This window comes from Chiroxiphia lanceolata, chromosome 8 (genome assembly GCF_009829145.1).
Source record: "Chiroxiphia lanceolata isolate bChiLan1 chromosome 8, bChiLan1.pri, whole genome shotgun sequence".
Lineage (NCBI taxonomy): Eukaryota > Metazoa > Chordata > Aves > Passeriformes > Pipridae > Chiroxiphia > Chiroxiphia lanceolata.
Window position 1 is genome coordinate 11366697 of NC_045644.1, and position 24161 is coordinate 11390857.

General features: G+C 39.8%; 1 protein-coding gene across 7 annotated transcripts in view; it reads left to right on the forward strand.

The window, feature by feature from the left end:
• LOC116790290 (VPS10 domain-containing receptor SorCS1-like) overlaps positions 1-24161 on the forward strand; it is a 271838-nt gene that overhangs the window by 229195 nt on the left and 18482 nt on the right. For all 7 annotated transcript variants that reach the window (XM_032695112.1, XM_032695117.1, XM_032695115.1 and 4 more), the window contains 6 exons: positions 4601-4714; positions 5657-5828; positions 14703-14889; positions 18828-18961; positions 20920-21043; positions 22002-22114. In XM_032695112.1, coding sequence (XP_032551003.1) covers positions 4601-4714; positions 5657-5828; positions 14703-14889; positions 18828-18961; positions 20920-21043; positions 22002-22114 — 844 coding nt within the window. The remainder of the gene's footprint in view (positions 1-4600; positions 4715-5656; positions 5829-14702; positions 14890-18827; positions 18962-20919; positions 21044-22001; positions 22115-24161) is intronic.

The following is a 24161-nucleotide window of genomic DNA, read 5'->3' on the forward strand; positions in this document are numbered from 1 at the left end:
GTATGGGGAAAATTTTGCTATCTAAGCTTGTCAGAGATTGGAGTAAAAAATTGTATCTCTGTGGTCAGGTAAAGTGAGGAAAAGAGTTGTGTTACTGCTGTTAATCCTGCAAGTGCTCTTTTATCAGTTCAGGCAAAAAAATGCCAGTTATAAAAGACATAGAGATTTTGTAATGTTTTTTCTCCTTGTGATATTACAGAACTCCAGGTTCATTTCAAATCTGTATGCAGCCCATGGTAGTTCCTTCTCAGAGAAAAGGGCACATTTGTTTATTGTTTTACACAGCAACAAAACTGAGTGACATTAGAAATGACTGTAGTTTCTCTAGCCTTGGGAACCTGAACTCTTCTGACAGAAGACATCTTTTATCAGGGGGGAGAACCCAAACGAGCTGGGGACAGGGCTGGAGCCCTGGTGTCTGCTCTCCATGCAGGGGCTGAGGCTCGCAGCCAGAGGGCAATAGCGCTTCAGGAATAGAGGGACTGGGAATGTGCAGGAGCCCTCGGCAAATCTGTCCTAGCAACAGCCTAGAAACTGGAATGTCCTTCTTCATTTAATTGATTTGGGTAAATGGATGACACCGTTACTTCGGTGTTATTAAAACATTAATTTACCCGGTTTCCTCACATTGTGTTCCTTCCTGCCGTCTGAGCATTATTGCGGCAATATCTCTTCAGTAGAAACACCTCCTAGACACAGATGGAAATCTTTGGTGGTGTTCATCCTTCAGCTACCTGCCTCGCCGATCCTTTAATAGAAACTTTGTCTCACTGTCAGTCCTCCCTCTGAACCCACTGTCATTAATATTGAGGGCTTCTCCTATCAGTATTCCCATATCTCACACGTTCATAGGAGGTATGAGCCTGTTGATACTGGTGCTAGTGATCTTGGGTAGCCCGAGAGGTACGAAGGAACCTTAGTGCAGTTGGGAATCAGGTCTATTTACTTCACTGATGATATCAGCAGGGATCTGACTGGCTCTTTTTTTTATTGTCTGGTACTTAAATTACACCTCTGCCTTCCAGGATTAGTTCTTATGCTAAAACATCAGAGTCCTGCATCATGAGAAACTGTTCTGACAAACCACAGGGAGGCAGAGGACACATACTGAGTGTGATTAGATTCTGTTGGCTTCATGTGTCACCACTCATCAGTTCTGATGATTGTGCAGGTGCCAGTTCTGAAATACACATACATTTACACCCTTAGGTTAACTAACTTTGCTTTCTCATTGAGGCACGCTTGGTTAGCTAAGAAATGACAATTTTGAATGAATTTTTAGTTCATTTTGAATGCTTGTGGATGCAAGTTTACTATGCAAAGTCTACAGTGAATCTCTGCACCTTTAAGGGCCTAGATATCTACCAGGCATGGATTTACTGGGAAGATTATGGGGATTTTAGGTTCTGTATTTACATAGGCTGGTATAGCTTGATTTCAAATACTGTGATGCAATTATAATCATACACCTTTGTAGATTCACAGTTCAGACTATAGCTGAATCCATCCTTCTCTGAGCTTAATCCCATGTCAGATTCTGTAGAACAGCTCTCCTTTAATAAAAATCTACACTTGCATCATTGTTAAATATTAGACAATGGTATTAAGTGAATAAAAAGCTGATAATACTTCTACATGGCTGTGACCACAGCTATTTTTTTCTACTGGGGCTTTTGGAAACTGCAGAACAAAGGTGACTATTTTCAGAGATACCTCAGTTACTCCCCATTTAATGTCTGAAAAGTTTGGAAAGCACAGCCTACAAAACCATTTTCAGCCTTTTCAGCTTCTGGCATAGTCTACCTTAAGATGAAGCTGTTAATATTAAAGAAGTCCTGTGGTTACGTGCTAAGTCATCCCTTGATTTTTAGATGATATGCATGTGGCAATCACTCATCTGACTTAACTGGTTATTTCTATATCTTAGGGTAGTGTGATTTTAATAATTTTGAATTAACAGTTCTTCCATGAGAGTATGTTTACCAGTTCTGTATTCAAACTACAAACTTTCTTATGGAATTTCTTTTCTTTTGATTATTAACTGTGCTGCAAATAACACTAGATAAAGGCATTTATTTGGAGCTTTGAGTAGGGATACAGAACTTCTGGAATGAATTTGTATCTAATTACAGAGAAGAACTTGCAATTTTACTTGACTAAGACAAATAGGACTCCAGTTTAAACCAGTGAAATTGGCCAAGGTAATAATCAGTGAGAGCCACAAGATAGGTTGCTTCATACTGATAAAGCAATCCCTGATGGCAAATGCTCCACTCCTTTTTGATAGGTACATTATCTATGTCACCTGAGTTCTTTTCAGGCAGGCACAAAATATCATCAATATATGCAAATTCCAATTCCCAGTTACCAGGCAATGACTCGGCTAGCTGATTGCAGTCTGAGGCTGATGCCTTCCCCATCTCCAGATTTTGCTGTACTGGCTCATGCTATGGCAATCCAATTGATGCTAATGCTTGTTGATTGCTACAAAGCCTGTTGTGCCAAATTGTAGGCAGCAATTTGTTGTCAGCATCAGTGTTCTGCATGCACCAGCCTGTAGCCAAGAAATTCATTAGATTCCAAGACTGCGGAGGTGAACAGGCAGCTGCTGCATCTGTAGAGGGATATGGAATAGGAATTCATGTCATTTACTGGGATGATATTTCTGTAGGGTCTTAATGAGCCAGATGATTTGCAAGCCTGAAAACAACACTGAAACTTCTGTGCTTGTAACTGTTTCTGCTGTGGAAAATCCTATGGTTTCTTTCTCTTGACTTTGAGAAATATGATCTATGTACAGTCAAAACTAGTTAAGTCAAGCTTAGCTTGCCCAGATGTTCAGGTAGTATTACGAACCAAAATAGTAGCTTGAATCTAGATGCGTGTATGGTAAGAAATCTCAGACTACTGCATTAAATTAGGCTGTGAGTACTGATCCCCTCTGAGGCAGATTTCACTGTATTAGTTTGTTTTATTTTCACTTAACTGATTACAGAATATTGTGTGTGTAGAGTCTTACAGCTTTTTAATTAGAGTCACACATGATAACTTAGGAATACAGTGCTGCAGAGTGTTTACAAATGAATTACAAAAATACAATAGTCCCACTTGTATGTAAATATTTGTTTTCTCTAAGCAAATCAGAATGGTGTTATTCTTCATTACAAAGTGTATTCTGCAGCTATAGTGTTCTTATTCCAACAAGGATGATTATAGAAGCACATGGCAGTGAGAGAACAGGCTGGCTGATGCTTCCAAAGCAATTAAGCAACATTCAGTCACTAGCATCTGAGTAAATAGATTGGTGAAAACTCAGTCAAAAAAAAATGAGGGAAAGACCATTTAGGTCATCTACTTCATTACTGTTTCCTAGAGTATGTTCTCAATTACTTGTTGTAGATATCCCAAGCACCACAGCTGCCAAAATGTTCCTTTGGAACAGTCATGCAGCCTAATAGATGTTTAGGAGTTTTCCCAAGTGATATGCAGCTTTAATTTTCTTTTGCTTAATATCATCTTTCTAATTTCTCCTTTTTAAGATTGCCTCAAAACATTTTTTTTCTCAATTCAGAAGGAAAAGTTGAGGCAGAAGTAAAAAGAATATCAGGCTACTTGATACGAAGATATTAAAGATAATAATTTTAAAAAGTGCTTTGCAAATAAGTACCATTTTAAGATCAAGGATTGTGTTACAACTGGAATATTGGAATGGAGTTGGTGGACTCTCTATAGCAGTTTCCAGAAATGAAATCCCATTAACTTCTCCATTATGGACTATGGAGAAAGCTTAGTAAAAGGAATAAGAGTGCTTATCCAACCAAGTAGTCCTCATTACTCAATGGCTGGAAAGTAACACCACATGTGAATGGAATACTGATTAAAGAGGTGGTTTGTTTGTTTATTCTATAAAAAATAACAATTTTTATAGAATCTTTGTTTATCTGGAATCAGAAACAGTTGGAAATTTTGTTTAGTGAAACCAAAGCAAATTTAGTCATAGCTAAACCCAAACTGTGTGAAAAGATTACAGTTTGATTCATTGTTTCTAACACATGATTTTTGGTAACATTTCCTCTTCCAAACAAAAGTAGAATGGAAGATCACAGCCTTCTTTTCCATTACCGAATACTCCGTTAATGCCTTCAGGTGAGATCTTTCTCAGTGGTGTAAATTTTCCTCTACATTCTATTTAATATAATTTCCAAATACAATTAGCTTTTTAACACTTCAGTTTTCTAAGATATGACTGAGGTAACGGTGATTTAACTTGGCTTAGATCTCTAGTTTTTATTATATTTGAGCCTAGAGTTGATCCTGAGAAGCGTTAATAGTCTGTGGAAAGAGAACACCTGATGCAATAGCTCATAAACTACCTGGTCTGGTTCTGCTTGTTTCTACTGGGATATATGCAAGGTAACTCCCCCAATAAAAAAAGCTGAAGTGAAATAAACGATCTGTTCTATCAGTATTAAAAATCAGAAACCCTAGTAAACAGAGGGAGGAAAATTCAAAACTTTTATTAATAGTAGAGGACATGAGCTAATATCTGTATTTGTTCTTTTGGTTTTTTATGTTATGGTTTCTTTTAATGTTAAACCAGTGATTATGGATATGAACGCCACAGCAATGGCCAGTGTTTACCAGCATTTTGGTATAACCCATCTTCCTTGTCGAAGGACTGCAGCCTTGGACAGAGTTATCTCAACAGCACCGGGTAAGTGGCACACCAAACTTTATTTAGCTAAAGCACCCATATGGACTTAACCCAATTACAACTATAGCTACATTTACTGTAGGTGTCTCAAAGCTGGCTGAAGCCCTTGGAACCTCTTCTTCCATCCTGTATGTTCCAGACTTTTCTCTGAAGGATAATGCCTTAAAGAAACTTGGGGGCAAAACCATTAGGCAAAGGCCAAATCATTAGTCTCAGAAAAGTCTCCTCTTAAAATCGTGTGAGATCAGGTGAGGCAGAAAAAATGGAAAATAAATTAGTGGAAAGAGATGAAACTGATTTATATGTGAACTAAAGTAATAGATGGGCAGCTAGCCTGAATGCTGATTGTTCTTTGGCTCTCTTGGGAGTCAGTGGAAGATGTAGTTTAAGTTAAGATACTGACAGACTTCATTTATGGTGCAAGTGATTAAAGCGGACAAAGCAACCTAAGCTGTGTTTGGGGGTTTTGTACACTCAAAGTCAGGCAGAATTTGCTTTTTGCTTCAGCTCTCTTATTTTACAACTCTCAAGGCTTATGTCTTTAGAGACACTTGCCTTTCAATAGGAAGTGGAAAGCATGTGAGAAGAATTGTTAAACTTTGCCTAACAGTGTAGTAATGGAATACAATTCCATACTGTATATAATTTATTTATAACTTTATAGTTATTTAACATGTAACAGATGATATAACTTTACAGTTTAGGCAATTTATAAATATATGGTATCAAGGCATGCTATGCAGGAAATTGTTGCATGCCATTAGCAACAGCATTAACTACTTGTATTTTAGGCACATGAGGAATGCTTGGCTGAGGCAAGTGCTAAAATGTATTTGGGAATCCGTGTTCTTCCAATCTCCTTAGCCTAAAGAAACCTGTTCCCATTTAACCCTGTTATACTCTTTGTCAGCGTCTTCCACAGATTTCGCTATCCCTTTTCAGATACCGGAAGGTTGTTTCCAATAACTGCACGGACGGTGTGCGGGAACGGTACACGGCAAAACCACAGCAGTGCCCCGGCAAACCCCCCCAGGGCCTCCGCATAATCACATCTGATGGCAGACTGACAGCTGAGCAAGGGCACAATGTCACTTTCCTGGTGCAGCTGGAAGAGGTAGGCTCTATTTTACATTGCATTCCAAGCCCCATGGGTGTATTTGAGTGTGATTCACGGCAGACAAAGTTTGCAAACTCTGATCTGGATTTTTGCTACATCTGTAACTTAACTTGGTGTTTCATTGTTCTGCTCCCTCCATTTCTGAATCCATACAAAAAAGTATTGAAATCCTTTTGCCTGCTTTTCCTTCTCAGCACTTCTTTATCTATGTTTAATTGTAGACACACAAATAAGAACATTCACAAAGAAACAGTTTTCTCTTTTTACCTAATCCAGTTCGATTTCTTTAAACATCTACCCCTTTTCCTCTGTAACTGGACAATAAATCCTAAAACAGGTAAACTCTAACACCAGGGCACAATGTACATCCCTTTATAGCTTAGAGCATTCATGGAAATTACTTCTGACCCTCTCCATAGTAAATGCCATCTGCAAGGAAAGAGAAATTATTTTTGTTACGTCTCTTTTATTGATGCATTCCCCAGCAAACAGGTGTCCTGACTTATAAAGGCAATAGCATATGATAAATCATATTTAACCTGAAGCAGTTGTTTGACCTGAATGTTTATTTTCTCCAAAATATGGTCACTTTATGTCCATACTGTCAGTCATATAACATTGTTACTGTAGATACTATAATGACAGTGTGAACATATAATTTCAGCTGGTTAAATTATTGATTTCTGCATTTAAAGATGAAGAAGAAAAAGTCCAAAGCAAGAGGCAAAGTCTCCAGGCTTTAAAAAAAAAAAAAACAAAAAAACAACAAACCTGTCCATTGCATTAACTTTCTACTCTCAGCTAAGTTTTAAAACAGACTGGGAGAAGATGATGGATAATTTGAGTAGTCAGTCACAAAACTCTCAAAGAATTATGCTAGTAGTCAAAGGGAGAGACAATCACCCACAGTGTGGGAAACTCAGGACAAATGTCCTGCACTTTTTTCTGTGAGTATTAAAGCTCACATACCATGTAAGAATACCCTGCTCTGTTCAGGGACCTGCTGTGATTTGTTCTGTCTTTTCTGTTCTTTCTGATCTTTTTTGATAGCCCTGCTTCAGTATTCAGCAGATCTGGAAGCAACACCTTCTCGGTATGAGATGGTGTCTTTCTCATAGTGTGTGTCAAGGAGTACGTACAGTATGTTTTGATGAGTGTCAGCTTCTGAGCTGATCTAAAGGGAGCTCTTCTTTCAGTATATCTGATAAGGAAGAGGCTGGGAATCACTCTGAGCCTTGAAACAGTATTGATCAACCTCCAGCCTTTCAGATTACTCTCCATGTCAGATGAATCTTGACCTCCTGCTTCTAGATTTGTCAGCATAAAGAGTTAGAGCAACCAGCAGAATCTTTGGGTGAATTTTACCCAATGTGGCAATGACTTCAGGGGGATGTTGCAACAAAACAAATATTCAGCAAAGAAGAATATTTGCCCAGCTATATGCAAATTATTGGAGAATAAAGGGTAGTTATAGCAGCATAATTGTATATAGACTAAAACATTTACCAAATTAACTGTTTCAGTAATAAAAATCACACAACTCACTGAAAAAGTTAAACAGCCCATCAAGAGAACAACCATCCTTTTACAGAATGGATATTGATTTCAGAGGATAATTGAGGTTGAAAGGGATTTCTGGAGACTGTTTTGTCCAAGCCCACTTCTCAAAGGGAAGTTTCTTTTCCTTACATTCAAGGCACAGGTATCAGAAAACAAGAATGTGCCAATTTCTATTTAGTTCTGTCCTGCACAGATATGCAGGATGGTACAATCCAGGATATTCAGTATCCACAAAATCTATGCCACTCCATTTTTGCTGAAGGGAAGGCATTAGGCAGGTTTAAAAAGGGTGGATATGTCACCTTGCACATTTTTTCCCCAATGGTATATGAAAAAAGTGTGTCCTATCCAACCCTTCCCCCTGAAGTGGTGGTCAATATTTCAAAGCACTACAATCTATTAAGGACTCTTCTTTTAGTGTGAGCCACAGCTGATGTCTTTTAGGTTGTGAAAAAATAATGGTCTTTCCTTATGTTGTAATCCCTTTGCATCTTGATGTCTCCTGTATCCCTCTGAGAGAGTTTTTTTGAAATCTTCAGATCTGCAGAGCTGTACCTTAAACTGCAACCTTCTGGCTCTCTTTTTTCATGTCCATGTTCCACTTGATCTGCAGGAAAATGATAAAAAAAGAGAAGCTGGTGAAGCAAGGTACAAGAGTTTGTTTGAGATTTGTACTCATAATATCTTTCTAGGGCTTTCTGCTTCATCTGAGAATCCATGTGGGTTTGAAGAGAAGAAAGAACTGCAGAGGCAGGCTCACTGGAGGGCCTGAAAAGTCACTGCATCTCTGTAGTTGGGCAGATTACTAAGTGGGTAGGAAGAGGCAAATGGCAGCAGCAAAAACCTGATGTTTTTACCCAGATGTGGGATTCGGGGGCAGGAACCACAACACAGCAGTCTCTTGTAGAGCCTGTTTGTGCCTGTGGTGATGCTGAGGGCTGTGGCTGTGCATTCTGACAAAAACACAGTGTCAGTAAAAGATGCCTGAAGAGAAACAAGGACAAGGCTTTCAGAAATGTTCTGCTATTGAAGAAGACACAAAAGGAAAATAATCACTGAAGTCTGTGTGAGTGGAGAGGGGACAGGCACCAAACCAGGAAAACATAGAGCAGTGCTGATTTCTGGGTGCTGAGATTCTGGCTGTTTCTCTAACCCTGACTGTCATGAAATTTTCCTGTAAAGCATTTATATCTGGCATCATATAAATGTCATTAAAAGCAAAACAACCAACAGCTCATATTACAATGATCTTAATGTAAGAATGCTTTCCAAAGTGATCTAACTTTCCTGTTACCTTTAGGATTTTTATATGACTTCCTAAAAACTGTTCATAAGGTCACCTTGCACTTAATATCTATAGTCCTATTATTGGAAAAGTTTTTCCAAGATAATTCTCTGATTAATCTATGTATAATCATCATGATATTCTTACTGGGTGACAACAGCGTGGAAACTTCAATATTTCCTTTCCTAACTAGTATATGCTCCATTGTACAAAGTAATACAAGCTGGTAATTATGCTCTTAAATTTCCATTGAGATAAGAAGAATAGCACCAGCATTTTTGTCATTCATTGTCAGCACAGGAGAAAACTATCTGTGCTCAAAAGAAAATTTTTCACCACCTAAAAATGCTGCCAGTTTAAAGGTTAATACTTTACCCTGGCCTGTGCTGCATGCACAAACTCGGGGCTGGTGCCTATCACGCTGCAGCATTCAACAGCAGAGCTGCTTCTCAGCCTAAACAACCTGAATCCTTGGACAGAAAGAAAAGAAACCAAAAAAACCCCAAAGTTACGAAGCCACTTTTCCTACTGAAGTTATTTGACCTCATGTCCTTGACAGATTTTGCTTCTCTGTTATAGAAAATAGAGGAATTTTATTAAGTGGGTGTTGTTTCTGTGTGCCTTTCTCATCACATGGTCATGTAGGTCTCTTGCCTGTCCCAAACACAATTGTTATTTGTATGTTAGAGTTATTTGTATGAACATCAGACACTAGTGCTTGCTGTACTGCTTCAGCAGAGACACCGAAGGCTGCAACCTGCAGAACAACACTGTTCAACACAATGGCTTTCAAACTTGTTTCATCTGATTGCTCATACATCTTTGCTGAGGAAATGGATGGTAAAGACATTCAGGGCAGGAAGGTTCAGGACTTTGGCTGTTTCATTACAGATAATTCACAGAGAAACTACCTCCTCTAATTTATTTTTTATCTTGATAAAATGACAGCCAGAAGTCTTTGACATTCCAGGTCTGCCTCAGTTCTCACTTGACAAAGTCACTCCACTGGGAGTAGCTTTTAGCTTGCTTTTAACTGCTTGCTGCTGCTATATGATGTTTGGATTAGACTAATGTGCAAGGAAAGCTCATTTATTCCTACACTTCAGGCCATGGGCTAGAATTCAGGCAATCTGAACTCATTCCTGAACTGCACTCTGAGCTCCTTCTGCATGACCTTGAGTAAGAAACTTAAACTTTCCGCTTTTTTATTCCCTCATTTGAAAATAGAGCTTTGCTTTCTCCCTCATACCCTCCCTGTGCCTTTTATTTATGTACTGAATGTTCATAAGGCCAGAGAACTCTCTCTTACCATGTGAATATACAAATGAAGCCCCCAATTTCCTAAAGACAGTTATGTCTTTCTGTAATGACAGTGTTAATACATGGCTGTACAAAGTACACTGTGTCTCAGGTACATTTAATGAGCTTGGGGATACTGCTGGGGGGGAAAATACCTTTATCATTTCCCACCTCAGCACTGTTGTTCTGTGCAATTCAGTATTCAACTGATGAAGCTTCTGGAGATGAGCTTAGCATTAGGATTGTTTTGATTGTTGATGTACTCCAAGATGCAAAGCTATTAAAAGAATAGTCTGTATTTTTTGTGGTGTCCTACCATGTTCCCTCTTTTGATATCACAAGTTTGTTAGTAATGATTACAGAAATATGAAACCTTCATCCTAAATTTCAGTGCACATGCTGAATCATGGCTGTTTATCTTACTAACAACACTACACTCCTGTAATAACATACAGATGAAAGACCAGTATATAACCTCCCCCATACCACTGTCATCTGAATTATAGTTGCATTTTCTGTGTTGCTGCTGATGACAAGCTGGTTGGGAAAAATCAGAGCCTTTCACACATTTTTAAATTCACTGTTGAAATTCCATGAAAATTTATTATAGTGGACCTCGCCTTCATGGTGACACACAGCACTGCAGTCTTGTAATGCACTTCCAGTCACACAAGTTGAATTATTCTGCATAGTCCTGAAGGGCTGTACCTATTGATTCCTTTGGGGCATGGAAGATCTACTCCTGTAGAAATAGCTCATAACTGAGTTGGGCTGTCACAACTGGCAGTCAGGATGAATGATGTGATCAGTACACTTAACTGTTTGCTGCTGAAAAAGAAGTACATGTGAAAAGTATCAACCTATTTGCTCTGATAAACAACTCCTTACTATTCAGTTTCTGTTTTGAAAAATTAAGAGCATAACTCTAAAAGCAGGGATTTACACAGGAAAGCATGTTTTTCAGTACTTAATCAAGTCGTATTTGAGTATCTGTTTAAAATTAGGAATATGCTTTAAACAGACCTAGACTAAAGTTATTCCATATGTAGATATTCAGTTCTAGTGAAAATATCTTTGATGGATGATTTCTTTTGGTGACAAGAAAATTCCAAAGAGGGAAAGGGGTTAATCTAAGGAAAGCACAATGAAATTAATCCATGAAAACACTCCAACAGAAGCAGTGTCTGTCTCCTGCAAAGGATAATTAAATCTATTGTCAACATCTCTGTGGAAGACACACAAGTCAGTGCATAATTGAAAGACTTAAAAATGAAATCTGAAATGGGAGACAAAATTAAAAACCTTGAACTGTGTTTGATTAATTGTTTTAATACTTCCATTAAGATACAAATAGAATCATAGAATAGTTTGAGTTGGAAGGGGCCTTTAAAGATCATATGGTGCAACACCCCTGCAATGAGCAGGGACGTCTTCAACCAGATGAGGTTTTTCAGAGCCCTGTCCAACCTGACCTTGACTATTAGCAAGAATGGGGCATCTAACACCTCTCTGGGCAACTTGTTCCAGTGTTTAACCACCCTCATAGTAAATACTTGAAGTCAATACTTTCTGGGCAAGATTCTGATGGAGTGTTTGAGAGAGGATCCTGCTAGGTGGGTCTCACATCTGACATCCACCAAAAGTCTGAGAGCTGCGTAAGAGTAATCAAAATGTAAAAATATTGTTGCTAACTGTATGGGCTGTTTCTTGATATAAGCTGAGGCAGGAAGCTTCACAGAGTTTTTTGGAAACATTCAGGTCTTGAGTACGCTCTAGAGCTTTATTCTTTTGTGAAGATACAGGAAAAACGTGCACTTGCCTTGGGAGGCAGGAATCGGAAAGAAGGAGAAGGGAATATTTTGTTTATGCTTGAAAAATCTCTGGACATTTAATGAGAAAATCCCTTAAAACCAGTAAATTTCTAATTTACATTTCAACAACAAATGTTGTATAGGTAGGTAAGGAGCATAATACGGGGCCTTGGGAAGCTTGTTTTTAATTCTCAGGGCTTGTTTTAGACTAAAAGAAGTGCCCTTGTTCTTGAAGTTCAGCATATGCTTAAGCCTTTGGCTGCACAAAAGCCTTTGTCAAGATTGCAGTGTATTTCAGGTTGTATCCAAGCTTGTGCATATGGCATACACCTAGTACAAGGTAAAAAACATCCATCAAAAGTACTTTCAGTTTTTCAGGTATTGTAATTGCTTACTGGCTAGCTTCATGTGAGTAGTATACAAGAGCTGAATGCAGAGATATCATTATAAGCAACCAGCTTGGAAAATTTCTCCTTTCATGCCTAAGAGCACTGGCATTAAGACCTCTCACAATGAAGGCCAGAGAATCTGCCCAAAGATAGCTCAGTGCTGGTTGCATCCAAGTGCTTGGCTGTGGCTGCAGAAGTAATGCAGAGGGTTTTGTGTCTGCCTTAATTGAGCTAGAAGCTTCTGAAAAACCCTATCATGTAGTATGGAGCTTGGCAAAATGACAAGGACAAGCTGGAAAAAGCAACAGGAGAGGTTTTTGCAGGATGTATGTATATATACAACAAATTGTTTGCAAAGCAGAACTCTTGGTAAAAACAACCACTGGCAAGTGGTTCTGGAGAGCTGCCAGAGGCAGAGACAGCTGAGGTTGATGTAGATCAGATGTGGGCTGTATGGGAAATGTTTTGATTTTGGTTCACCTGCTTTCTCTTCCTGTCTTATTCTACCTATGCTCTTACCTGGCACAGATAAAACATAAGAACAAATCAAAACACAGTCTCTTTGTTTTCCTGACTTTTTTCTCCCACTTCCTAAGCTAGAATTTTAAATGTCAGCTTTTCAAAATGTGGCATTTTCAGAGGAGTGTTATAGCCTGGATCTTACTCAATGGAAAATGTATTTCCAGTTCAAAGAGTTTTAAAACAAAACAAGAAAGGCCAAGAAAAATGAAAAAGACTGAGGGAATAGCAGCTGAAGCTCTTCTCTAATTAGATTTTTGGTTGTTTCTGTCAGCATCTTTTCTCCCCAGGGAATTTGAAAGAAAAATTGAAATCTAAATCTTGCATGCCTTAGAAATGGCTCCTTTTCCTGACTGCACCTGTAGACACCATGGGTTTCATGCCTGTGGACAAAATGAAGACAAGAGGAAAAAACGTTCATTAGAACACAGATTTTGACACTTGCCAAAATAAGACTATTCTAAAATGCTGTCATCCTTTTCATCTCCCTCTGGTACCTCAAATATGTGGAGGAATATTCCATAGCCTGAAACGGACTTCAACTACATGACCTCAGATATGATCAGAGATGATGAAGCCAGCAGGGTCACTATGGTGATGCAGTTTTAACCATGTGGGCAGCTTTTTGTCTCAGCAGTATGGTTTTACTGTTCAAAGACATCATCTCTTTTTTTAGTAAGAAATGATGACTAAAACCCTAGTGATGATGGACCTAGAGAACTGGGAGAACATCTAAGGGTACTTGAGAGATCTCTGTATTTGGTCTGAATCCAGCACTGGACTTGAGAGAATATAGTCCCTGTCTGAAAGGGTTTCAGAGCTGAGGAGCTCATGTATGTTCTCTTCTGGCTATGGAAGCATATCCCATTTGATGGCTTCTGTTGGCTCAGTCAAACAGTCAGAAGTGCCCAAAGCACTGCACCATGTTTGAAACTGAACATCTTTTAAATAATAAAGATCAACGAAGGACATGGCTCTGCACTTAAGACCATATCCCCTGCCACACCTTCAGTCTGTGATCCTCCTAACAGAGCAACACAGTTATTTTTGTCTCATCTATTTTAAAGCAACACACCTTCCAGTAGGGTGCCAGGGCAGTGTAACAACTACAGTTTCAGTCTATACAAAGAGATTATCTGGGAAAATTTGTCACTCTTACCATCCCCAGGTACAGTTCTGCTCCTCCTGCTTTCCATTCAGGCAAGGCTCCACCATTTCTGCCTTCACAAGCTATAAAAAGACTGAGAGAACATGAGGAATATAAAGCTTCTGTTATAATTCCCTCCTATAGTCTCATGCACTCACATATCTCTTTCTGATGTGGAAACCTGCCTGATCCCAGACATTTACGTGGGTACCTTTCATTTCAGTTGGGAATCCAGAGGACTGTTTCTCTCTCAAAGGAAAAGAGGGAAAAAAGAGAAAAGAAAAGGACACAAAACCAAAGTAGATGAAATGTCCTTTCAGCCAATTTTATGAACTTCCCTCAGCTATTAATTTTCCGTCATTCCAGGCAGTGGCTACTGCTTCAGCCAGGCTGTGGAGCGAGCTGCTCCGTAGCAATAGCCAGCAAGTGTGAGCATAGCCAGCATAAACATCATGCAGAGCCACTGGGGGGACTTCCTAAAGGAGTGAGGATGTTTAAATGTAAGACAAGTTATTGCATCTTACACGAAAGGGACCTTTAGCAGCCATGGTTGGTGGAGAGTTCAGTGCAGGCTGTGTAACCCAGGGAAAGGAATCAGGTCCTCCAGTCCCCCTGATGACAGGGAAAGCAGGGCTACAGCACACACCTTGGAGGACACCTCCTTCACAGTGCAGCTGAGTCAGCCTCAGGGGGGGTTCACTTTCTGTCCACTGGACTACTGAGCAAGTTGATGAAGGGACCACCCTTCCTCTGGTAACATCAGACCTTGTTACTATCCTGCAGTTGGTCTCGATCACCTCACCGATCCAGTCTCTGAAAAGTAAAGCAGAGCCTGTTTCAATCCTTTCTCTGTCACTACAGGGAGATCTCCAGAGATCCCTCATTCAGGTGGATTTTGGAGACGGCATTGCTGTGTCATATGCCAATCTCAGCTCAACAGAGGATGGGATCAAGCACATCTACCAGAACGTGGGCATATTCCGGGTGACTGTGCTGGTGGAAAACAGCCTGGGTTCTGACAACGCTGTCCTCTACCTGCACGTAACGTGTATGTATGTTCATAATCGTTGTTGGCTTCTGTTGTTCTTTAAAACATTATTACTTGTAGTTAGAGGTGACATTTGGAATTTTGCAACTGGGTCAAGATGGGATATGATGAGTGTTCGTCTGTCCTCCAGACAGACTGATGATTCCAGACTGTGTGATCATAGATTCATTAATGTTGGAAAAGACCTCTAAGATCATTGAGTCTAACCATTAACTTCTGCCTTGTAAATGATGTTCCACCTCTAATTTAGGGTGGTCTAAACTGGGACTCCTCAAAGGACTGTTCAGCCCTTTCTGAAATGCACTTTCACTAGCAAGCTTATACTTCCAGAACAACAAAGAAACCCAGGGATCTTTAATCACTTTTCTCTTACTTTGTACATGTGTTTTGCCCTCTAATGAAATACATCCACCTCTGGGATGGAAAACAGTGCATTTTAGTCTTTCTGTTGTCATAGGAACCAAAATCTTTGTATTAAATAGTATTGCAAGAAAAATATGTCATCTTCACATTGCTTTTCTGCTGTTCTTTTTAACATTTTTATACTTCATCTGTGTCTGATTTACAACTGAAATGTATCTCAAGTTCTTGGATAAAACCAATATTCTTTCATATTTATTCTAGCACATAGTTATGAACTCAAAGGGTCAACTTATTTATTGAAATTTTGTAACATTCCTAATGGATTTTGTTTGGGGCCATAATTTTCTTTTTACACTGCGGGGTTTTTGTTTATTATTTATGTTTGCAATGGTGTGCCTCTGTGCCAGATAAACTGAGAAAAAAATGAAATTCCAAAACATGAAGTTATGTTTACAGAAATACTGCTTACCCTTCACCAAATTTACTCGACATATTGTCTAGATAATTTAGCACATTCCATATAGTTTAACACTAGTTTTGGAGTTAGTTCATACAGCATGAAAGCAACTGCCTCTTGAGGGAAAGAGGGCAACTCTTTCAGAGTGCACCATTGTATCCATAGATGGGAGCAGTGGGAGGTATGGCTGTGGGAGATAGGATTCTTATGAAGGAACACTAGAGAAGCATCTCCCTGAATGTCTCCCTTCAAAAGCACCTTCAGTTGGCACGTGTCCAGCCTTCACTCACTCATAGTGTCTTTCTGCTGTATAGCTTTTCTAATTCATTTTCTTGAGACGTTGAAGGCTTATGAACCATTCTGATTGTTTAAACTGTACAGGGAATAAACAATATTCTAATTTGTTTGTGTGACTTAGCAGCTGATAGTTTATGGTTTTGTGGTTTGTATAGGTAATGCCAGCATAGGCATTACCAGATTACATGTTCCCGAATCCCTGGAGAAGTGACAGCTCTAAGGAATGTGTCTCACCTTTCTCTCCATGACAAGAATTAGGGGCTTCAGAGCAGGTTATAAATAAGCATGGTGCCACTCAGACTAGCAATAGACTTACTGAGGACAGAGTTGTGCAGTAAATCCAGCCTCCTTCAGAGTCTAACACCCTGATCCACAAAAGCTTCTAAATCCTAACTGAATACTTGCATTGCCACTCAGCTTCTGCTGAGTATTTTGCTTGGGGGGTTTGAGCTTGGCCTTTGGGGAGTTTTATAAAAATATCTGTCCTTAAAATAGACACACACACTGTATTGCTAAGATCCACAGAAAAGCAGTGTGCATCCTGAATATCCAGAGTTTTAAGAAGGGCTACAAATTGGGTGAACACTAGTTAGAGGGTTAATATATGAGTGTCTGCAGCCAGATCTGGGCCTTCCAGCACCCTTCCCTGCCAATGGCCAGCAGTCTTGCTGGGGAAAAACTGCAGACACTGAAGGTCAGTGCTTGTGATCTCCAAGATAAGAGTAAAGGCTTCATCCCATGCCCTCCTCATCCTGCTGCAGCCATGTGGCCAGTGCACAGAAGCAGTGCCTCTGCTGCAGTTGGTCCAGAAATGCAGGTTACTGTGAGATAGAAGCATTTTGAGTTGGATGGAAAGTGTAAACTTCTGTATGTAAACTGCTCCAGGCAACAGGCTGTCTCTAAACTGTCCTGATGTGAAAATTTTTTGCTGGAAAGTTAGTTATGCCTTTACCTGAATGCTTCAGAAAACCATCACCTGCACAAATGAGCCTTTTGAGAAGCTTCTCCATTTCTCTTGTGTGGGACTTGTACACAGTTTTTTCCTGGGGCAGGTGAAGGTCTGTAGCCTCCATGGCCCTGCATGAAGCTCAGAAATTAATTTTCTTGAATCCTCTTCAAACTTACCTGTGTGAAAGCAGTCTTCTACCAAGCTGAGGGGCAATCCAGAGTGAGCTATCCCCATCTGCTGGCCAGATAACAGTTCAGCATTTCAACCACCTTGACCGAAGTGCTGTGTGCCCAGAAATACTCAGGCAAAATTGGGTTGCTTGAGCCATTCTTTTATGTTGTTTCCTAGCCAGCATATGGTGAAGGTCCAAGGAGGTGCTGGGCACTCTGCTGTGCAGGATCATTTGGGATCTATTCAGAACAGCAGTTCAGTTACGTTGGAGTGTATCAACTTTTCATGGGCTCCATCGTCACAGCTGTCACTGCACCCAGTGTTAGGAAATGTGTTCCCCTGTAGGGCTGTGCTGACATTGGGCATTTGACAAACACCCCAAAGGATACCAGAGCTGTGAAATATTTTGACTGGGAAATTGCTGTTTTTCAGGTCTTAGAGTCTTGCTGAAAGCAGCACAGCCTAGTCATGGAAATGGGTCTGAGAAGGGGGATGTCATTAAAATCATATGGGTGAAATTGTGTCTTCTCTTGAATTTTCAAGAGTGTTGACTGCTGCTTATAAAAGGAAAAATGATCCATAGTCTGATTATAGCAGACTTTGGTTAGTATGATCATGGATAACTCTTACTTGGACTGCTTCAGGTTAAGCAGCGACTGTGTCTACAGCCCAGAGAAAGATCCATTTCAGTAAGAAATCAGGAACACTGGTCCTTATTCTGACATTGTTTATACAGTCTGATCTGGGAGATTTTTTCTTTTCTCTGCCTATTGTGCTACATAGGATGCTTGCTCCAGAGTGTGGTGTTCCTCTAGGCTGAAAAGCAAGGTCTGAGTGGTGATTCATACCTTGGTTATAGCCTGAAAGATCCTCTCCTGAAATATGTAAAATCCTCTAGCAATGAATCTCAACTCCACAGGAGCAATGCAAGGCTATGACTGTGGTTCTCATCACTGTGGAGCTCACAGATATGGGACATGCAGATGTGGCCCTAATCTGTTTAAGGAACCCATGTCCCAGTATCACTTGGGGTTTCTTTCTTTTTCATTCTCTGTCACTTGGGACAATTTCTTTTTTCTCTTGCTGAACAGTCAGAACACATTTTTAAAAATAATCCATAGAACAAGATTTAACAACAAAGGCCCATGTGTCTCCTGAAAATGGGAAATGTGTAACCCTGAGCATAATGTCACTTGTTGAATCAATTATGTTCTGTTTATACTGAAGAAATAAAAGACTTTATTGATGAAAAGGAGGGAATATAAGGTAACATTAACATCCAGGCACTCAGTGAATAACTCTATTTAGAGAGTTTCTGCTGAAGTTCACCAAATCATAGCAGTTTTAATCAGCAGAGATTCTCCATGTCCACTGAAGCTGTTTATCCTGCACATTCTTATGTCTTCCCAGTGAAGGCCATATTCACACAACAGGGCTCTGCCACTATTGTTAAAGTCATAAAAGCTCCTGACTCTATGAGGTTCATGCTGTAGAGAGTCCAGGTTTTTCAGCTCCAGGTACAGGAGTAGCTCCTGTTCTCTGGGGCTCTGAGGCTCCTGCCTCTCTAAAAACGGTACCAAGCCAAAACATTCTGTCATGTCTCATGGTGATTTGGAAGACTTTTCTTTCCTAAACCAATGGGTATCCCTCCCAGGTTGACATTTCAGATGGAGGGCTCACCTGCTGCTTCTGTCTCTGCAGGCCCCTTGGAACATGTTCACTTATCTCTGCCCTTTGTCACCACGAAGAACAAGGAGATCAATGCCACAGCAGTACTGTGGCCAAGCCAAGTGGGAACACTTACTTATGTCTGGTGGTTTGGGAACAACACAGAGGTTTGTATTCCTGATTGATAGAGATCAAAATAATCCTGGAAGAGCCCTCTGACTGAAGTGGGAGGGAGAGAGGGATCTGGGAATGCTTCTATATAGTCATGTATGCAAGAAAATTATAAACCAAAGAGCAAGGTATTAATGGTTCTTTGAGGTACTAACACTGAAATGTAAGTAGTGCTTTGTGTTTCTGTAGGGTTTATTGCCATTTCATGCAAATTGCAAATAGCTTTCTTCCTGCATTACCTCCAAGGTGAACATAGATAACCAAAATCTGGAGGAGTTTCTAGTACATTTTTCTTCACCCTCCCTTCCTCAGTAACAAGAAGATAAAAAATGTAGGGGTTTTGGCAGGTTTTTTTAAGGAAAATAACCTGTCAAACTGATGCTGTTTTTATATCTGGAACTGACTTTACATAGCCCTAGAGTTTAAACCTCATTTCTCTGGTGAGTAACAAGGGAAGAGACTGCCATTAGCTCTGTGCCTCCCCTTAAATATGCTGAACCCAGTCCTGAGCCCCAGCACTCTATGCTAAACCACATGTGCAAAAAATACTTTATTATTATGTGCTGCAGGTGGATGAAATGGTTCCCAACACACCTCCCTACCTCTGGGCTCTGCTCAGGTATGAGGGTATCATCCATCATATTCTGCTGCCTCTGTGCTTCCAGTCCTGGTAAATCTGCACAGACATTGTAGCTGTTACTTCACGTCTGTTTGTGGCTGAAGTACCCAGAAACCCTAATTAGTTTCTGAGGGGAGAGATTCACATGGATTTTGCAGAGCCAAGAGGGACCTTCATAACCACACATGATTATCTTCTGTATAATGCACGTTGGAGAGTTTCATCCGTACCTTCTGCTTTATTTAACTCTTTGTGATTAAAGCAGAAATTGACTTTTGTTGTTGTTTTGTATTAATAATTTTCCTCAGATGATGGAGAATTTGCTGCTTCTCCTTCTGACCCTTCCCCCCAACTATTTCTCCACAGCTTATTATTCTGAGCTTTGAACACATGCACAGTGTTTGTAGTCTGAATTTATCTAGTCTTGGATTCGAGCTGTTGGATCTTGTTATGCCTTTTTGTGTAGATTAAAGAACTCTCTGTACTATCAGCAATCATCTCCCCCTAGAGGTACTTACAGACTGTGATTGTCACCTCTTAACCTTCTCTCTGATCTCCTAAGCTCGTAAGTGATCAGAGTTGGTCTAATTCTGTTCTCATTGAAATGAGAATTTTACTACAGACTACAATGGCAACAGTTTGACTTCATACTGGCTGCTTTGAAGATCACACCCAGAGATCATTAATAAGTGAAAACAGAAATTAGGGCAGAATCTGCTAAAAGAGGACACAACTCATTGATAAACTGGTTGCCTAGCAAAGCAAGCTAAGGGAATCTGTGTCCTCTCAAGCACTAGGATTTACCAAAAGTGGTATCTTCATGTCCAAGAATAACATGAGACAACAACTGAAAAATCTTTATTTGGCTGGTTCTGTGACAACCTCCTTGAATCACTTTAAACAAGGCACTTAAACTAAATCTGGGAAAGGACTGTGATACCTGAGCACTTAAACTAGATCTGGGAAAGGACTGTGATACCTGAGCAATGAGTCTTGCAGGCCCTTATATTAGGATCTGGGCCTCTCTGGGGAGTGGGCATGGGATCCAGAACAACCAACATGTTAAGTGGAAAGGAAATACTGGAATCTTAGAACTTAGCTCCTTTGGAAATTACAGGCGCCTTACTCTGAGTTTCAGGAGGATTTCCCTGTCTGGGATTCCTGTGCCCTTTCTAAAAAATTAGCTCACATGTCACAGGATCCCACCTAAGTCTAAAGTTTCTAATCTGGAACTAACTCCCCAAAGCATCCCAATAGGCTAGAGAGCCAAACTCATTTTTGCTTTTCCTTTTCAGCCAAATTAACTTAATTTTTCCTTTTATGATGTATTTGCAGCCACTGATCACATTGGAAGGGAGCATCACATTCACATTTTCTGTGGAAGGCATGAACACCATCACTGTTCAGGTCTCAGCAGGAAACACCATTCTTCAGGACACAAAGACTGTTGCAGTGTATGGTGAGTTCTTCCCCTTTCATTTCACATAGGATTCTCCATAGTCTACAGCTAGAGAGCCAGGTTAGCTGGCAGCAACAAGAGGTCTTTAAGATTATAAATTCAGTTCCAGTGTTGTCAGTTCAGCATAATATCTCTGAAGGCCACTGACTGACATTAGACTGACATGATTGCAGAACATTGATCCCCTTCCCAGATAACCTCTGCATCTGCTCTGTCGCTATCTGATCATCCTACATGATTGTCAAAATGTTAGTTCATTTTGTGAGCTGGTTTTCCCCCTTCTTGGCCAGTAGAGGCCTCTTAACTCACACAAAAGCTGCTCAGCTTGAAAGGTAAATCAGTGCTGTGTGTTGCATTTCTGCACAGAAATCCGTACTGATTTGACCTTGTACTTGTGCCTCAGAAGCAGTTAGGGCACACAAATACAACAGAGTGTAGATGGAGCCTAAAAAACAGTGGGAATCCCCGTTGTAGCTGTTTGTACTAAGCACGTGGTCATAGTGATCAGTGGGGGCATCTCTGTTAACATCAATAGAGGTTAAGTACATTTTTCAAGGCTAGTCCTCTCCCCACATTTATCCCTGTCCCCTTCCAGTTAAGAGTGTTTGGGGCATGTCTGTGAGAGTACAATCACAGCTTCCTTCACAGTGCTTGCTGCTCCACAAGTCAAGATGCAGGTAACATTATATTTACATTCCCAAGACAGCTCCCCTTGCAGTGCTGTTCATCCACTCAAGTAAGGACTGATCACCTCTTTCATTTCTGTGACACTCTCGGATTCTCCAGATCTCTCAGTGAGTCTCTTGGGCACACTGCTGGATTCTATGACAGTCTGTGCATCATCTGCAGGTTGATTAAGAAAAACATGGGCTGCAGCAGATTTCACTGGGTTCTGACCCCTCATTTAGCAATAAGTCATTTCACAGTCTTTTCATCAACCATGTCATTATATCTGCAGAGAAATTTCAGTCCCTGAGGTTATCATTCTCTCCGAACCTTGATGACCACAACCCAGATATCCCAGAATGGAGAAGGGACATGAGCAGAGTAGTCAAGAGAGCTCTGGTGGAGGTAAGCTGTGTGCATAAACTGTGTTACAGTGGTTTTAGTTTCTGCTTTGTTTCTTCATTGAGACTGGATCAGCTGTTCTCTCAGGATGTGTTTATGTTCCTACCAACCGGAAAAGGAGAACAGACTAGTGTTTGAGACCAGCATCCTAAATTTTAGATAGGTGAAATTATCTCATCCTATGACAACCTGGTGCTCAGTTAGCCTCCCATGTAAGGTAGTGCTATTCTAATGGGATTACAAATATACTGTAGAAAACTTAAAAGACCAAAAAGAAAATAATTTTTACTACATAGAAGAGCCCCACAGTAAAGTGTTTTTTGTCTTTTATATAGCATGAGGCTTACAGGTCAGGATTGGGTGCTGATTTTCCCATCAATGCTATAGAGAAGCTCTGAACTTCCTTCTTTAGTTGGGGAACAGAATAAAAATATTAATAAAAATATTCTAGTGTGGCTGAAGATTTGGATTTCAAACTGAGAAGCTATGTAAAGTTAAAAGAGATGGCTGGAGTTTCTCAGCTCAGTGGAAAAATAGCAAAAGGAACTGTTTGAAACAGGGTTTCTGCTTTTTTTAAAGCATAAAGATACTGAGATTTTGAAAGTATATAAGTATTGCAGATGTTATTAACAAGCTTATATGTACATTTGTGGTATCATCTGTGCAAAAAGTCTAGAAAAACACTGTGCACCAGAGAGGTGCACGCAAAGTTGTTTGGATTGTTTCTTAGACTTTTTTTCTGAGATTTCCACAAAAGACAGGAGAAGAAGAGGAAAGGGGAAAAAATAGCATTTTTCTGAGGTTTGTTAGCTTGTTCTTCTGACATATTTATGTTTGTATCAAGCATTCAAGGATCCGTTTATCTTCAGGATGAATTTTCAGAATATAGACAACTCAATAAAACAAAATCAAACCATAAAAAACAGAAGAATTGTAAAACCACAGTAACAAGGCTACATATCCAAAGCAGAGCAGTGAAAACACAGCCTTTTTGTTGTTTGAGTAAAAAGGAAAAAAAAAAATAGATAGCTAATTATCCGTCTTAATATAGCTAAATGATTCACCTTAAACAAGCCTTTGTGAGAGTTCCTGTAAAAGTTAAACCCCAGAGATGTCTACGACAGTTAAGTAAACTGTATAAAAATGAGTCAAATAACTAAATAATTCAATAGGAAATTATAGCTGTGTTATACACTTTTATGAGCTTTTATTAAAGAATTGCATTCTTATTACAGAACACCATAGACTTGGATAAAAATTCTGCATATGAAATTATAGGTCTGTACTAAAATCTGATCTTCTCTCTAAGTAAGGGTAATTTCATATTATCACAAAATATCGTATTTTGTGTTATGATCATAACTATTTGCTCATATCATTGATTTTCTGAGTCCTGTCTCCCACCTCTGAAAAAAAGTCATTCCCAGCCTCTGAAAATGAAAGCTTTCCATTAACTGGTAATACTTTGTTGTTTTCTTGACATGTTAAAGCAACCTGTTAGGCAAGTGAAAATAATGCAAGCCCTGACTTCACAGAATACTGGAAAAGAATATAAGAGACTTTTATATATTTATATGTTTGGGTTTTTTTTCTAAATCCACATTTCAAAACCAAAAAAAAAAAAGGGGAGGGGCAACAAAGCCTTGTGCTTTTTCTTGGTGAGGGATGGAGGGGAAGGATTCCCGTTTTATAGCTCCAAGGGGTTATCCCTGGACTGTCAGCAGTCACACTTGGGGTTATCCACAGAATTAGCTCAGAAAATGGTGATTTGTGATCAGTTTTGCTGACTCCTTGTCCTCCATCCACCATTTCTTTCAATGAGCACCTCCAAGTCTTTGCTCCTGAACCAATGGAGAAGAATTAAATAGATTTAGGCCCAATTAATGTCTGAGAGGCTTGTGAGTCCTTACTGTAGGGGAACCTCTGTGGTGCATTCAGCTGCTGTGATCTGTCCTCATCTCTGAGGGCACTTTTTCTTTTCCCTTTAAAAGTGACCTACTAAATTCAGCACTTGAAAACAGGTTTAAATCAAAACCTGGAGATTTAAGTG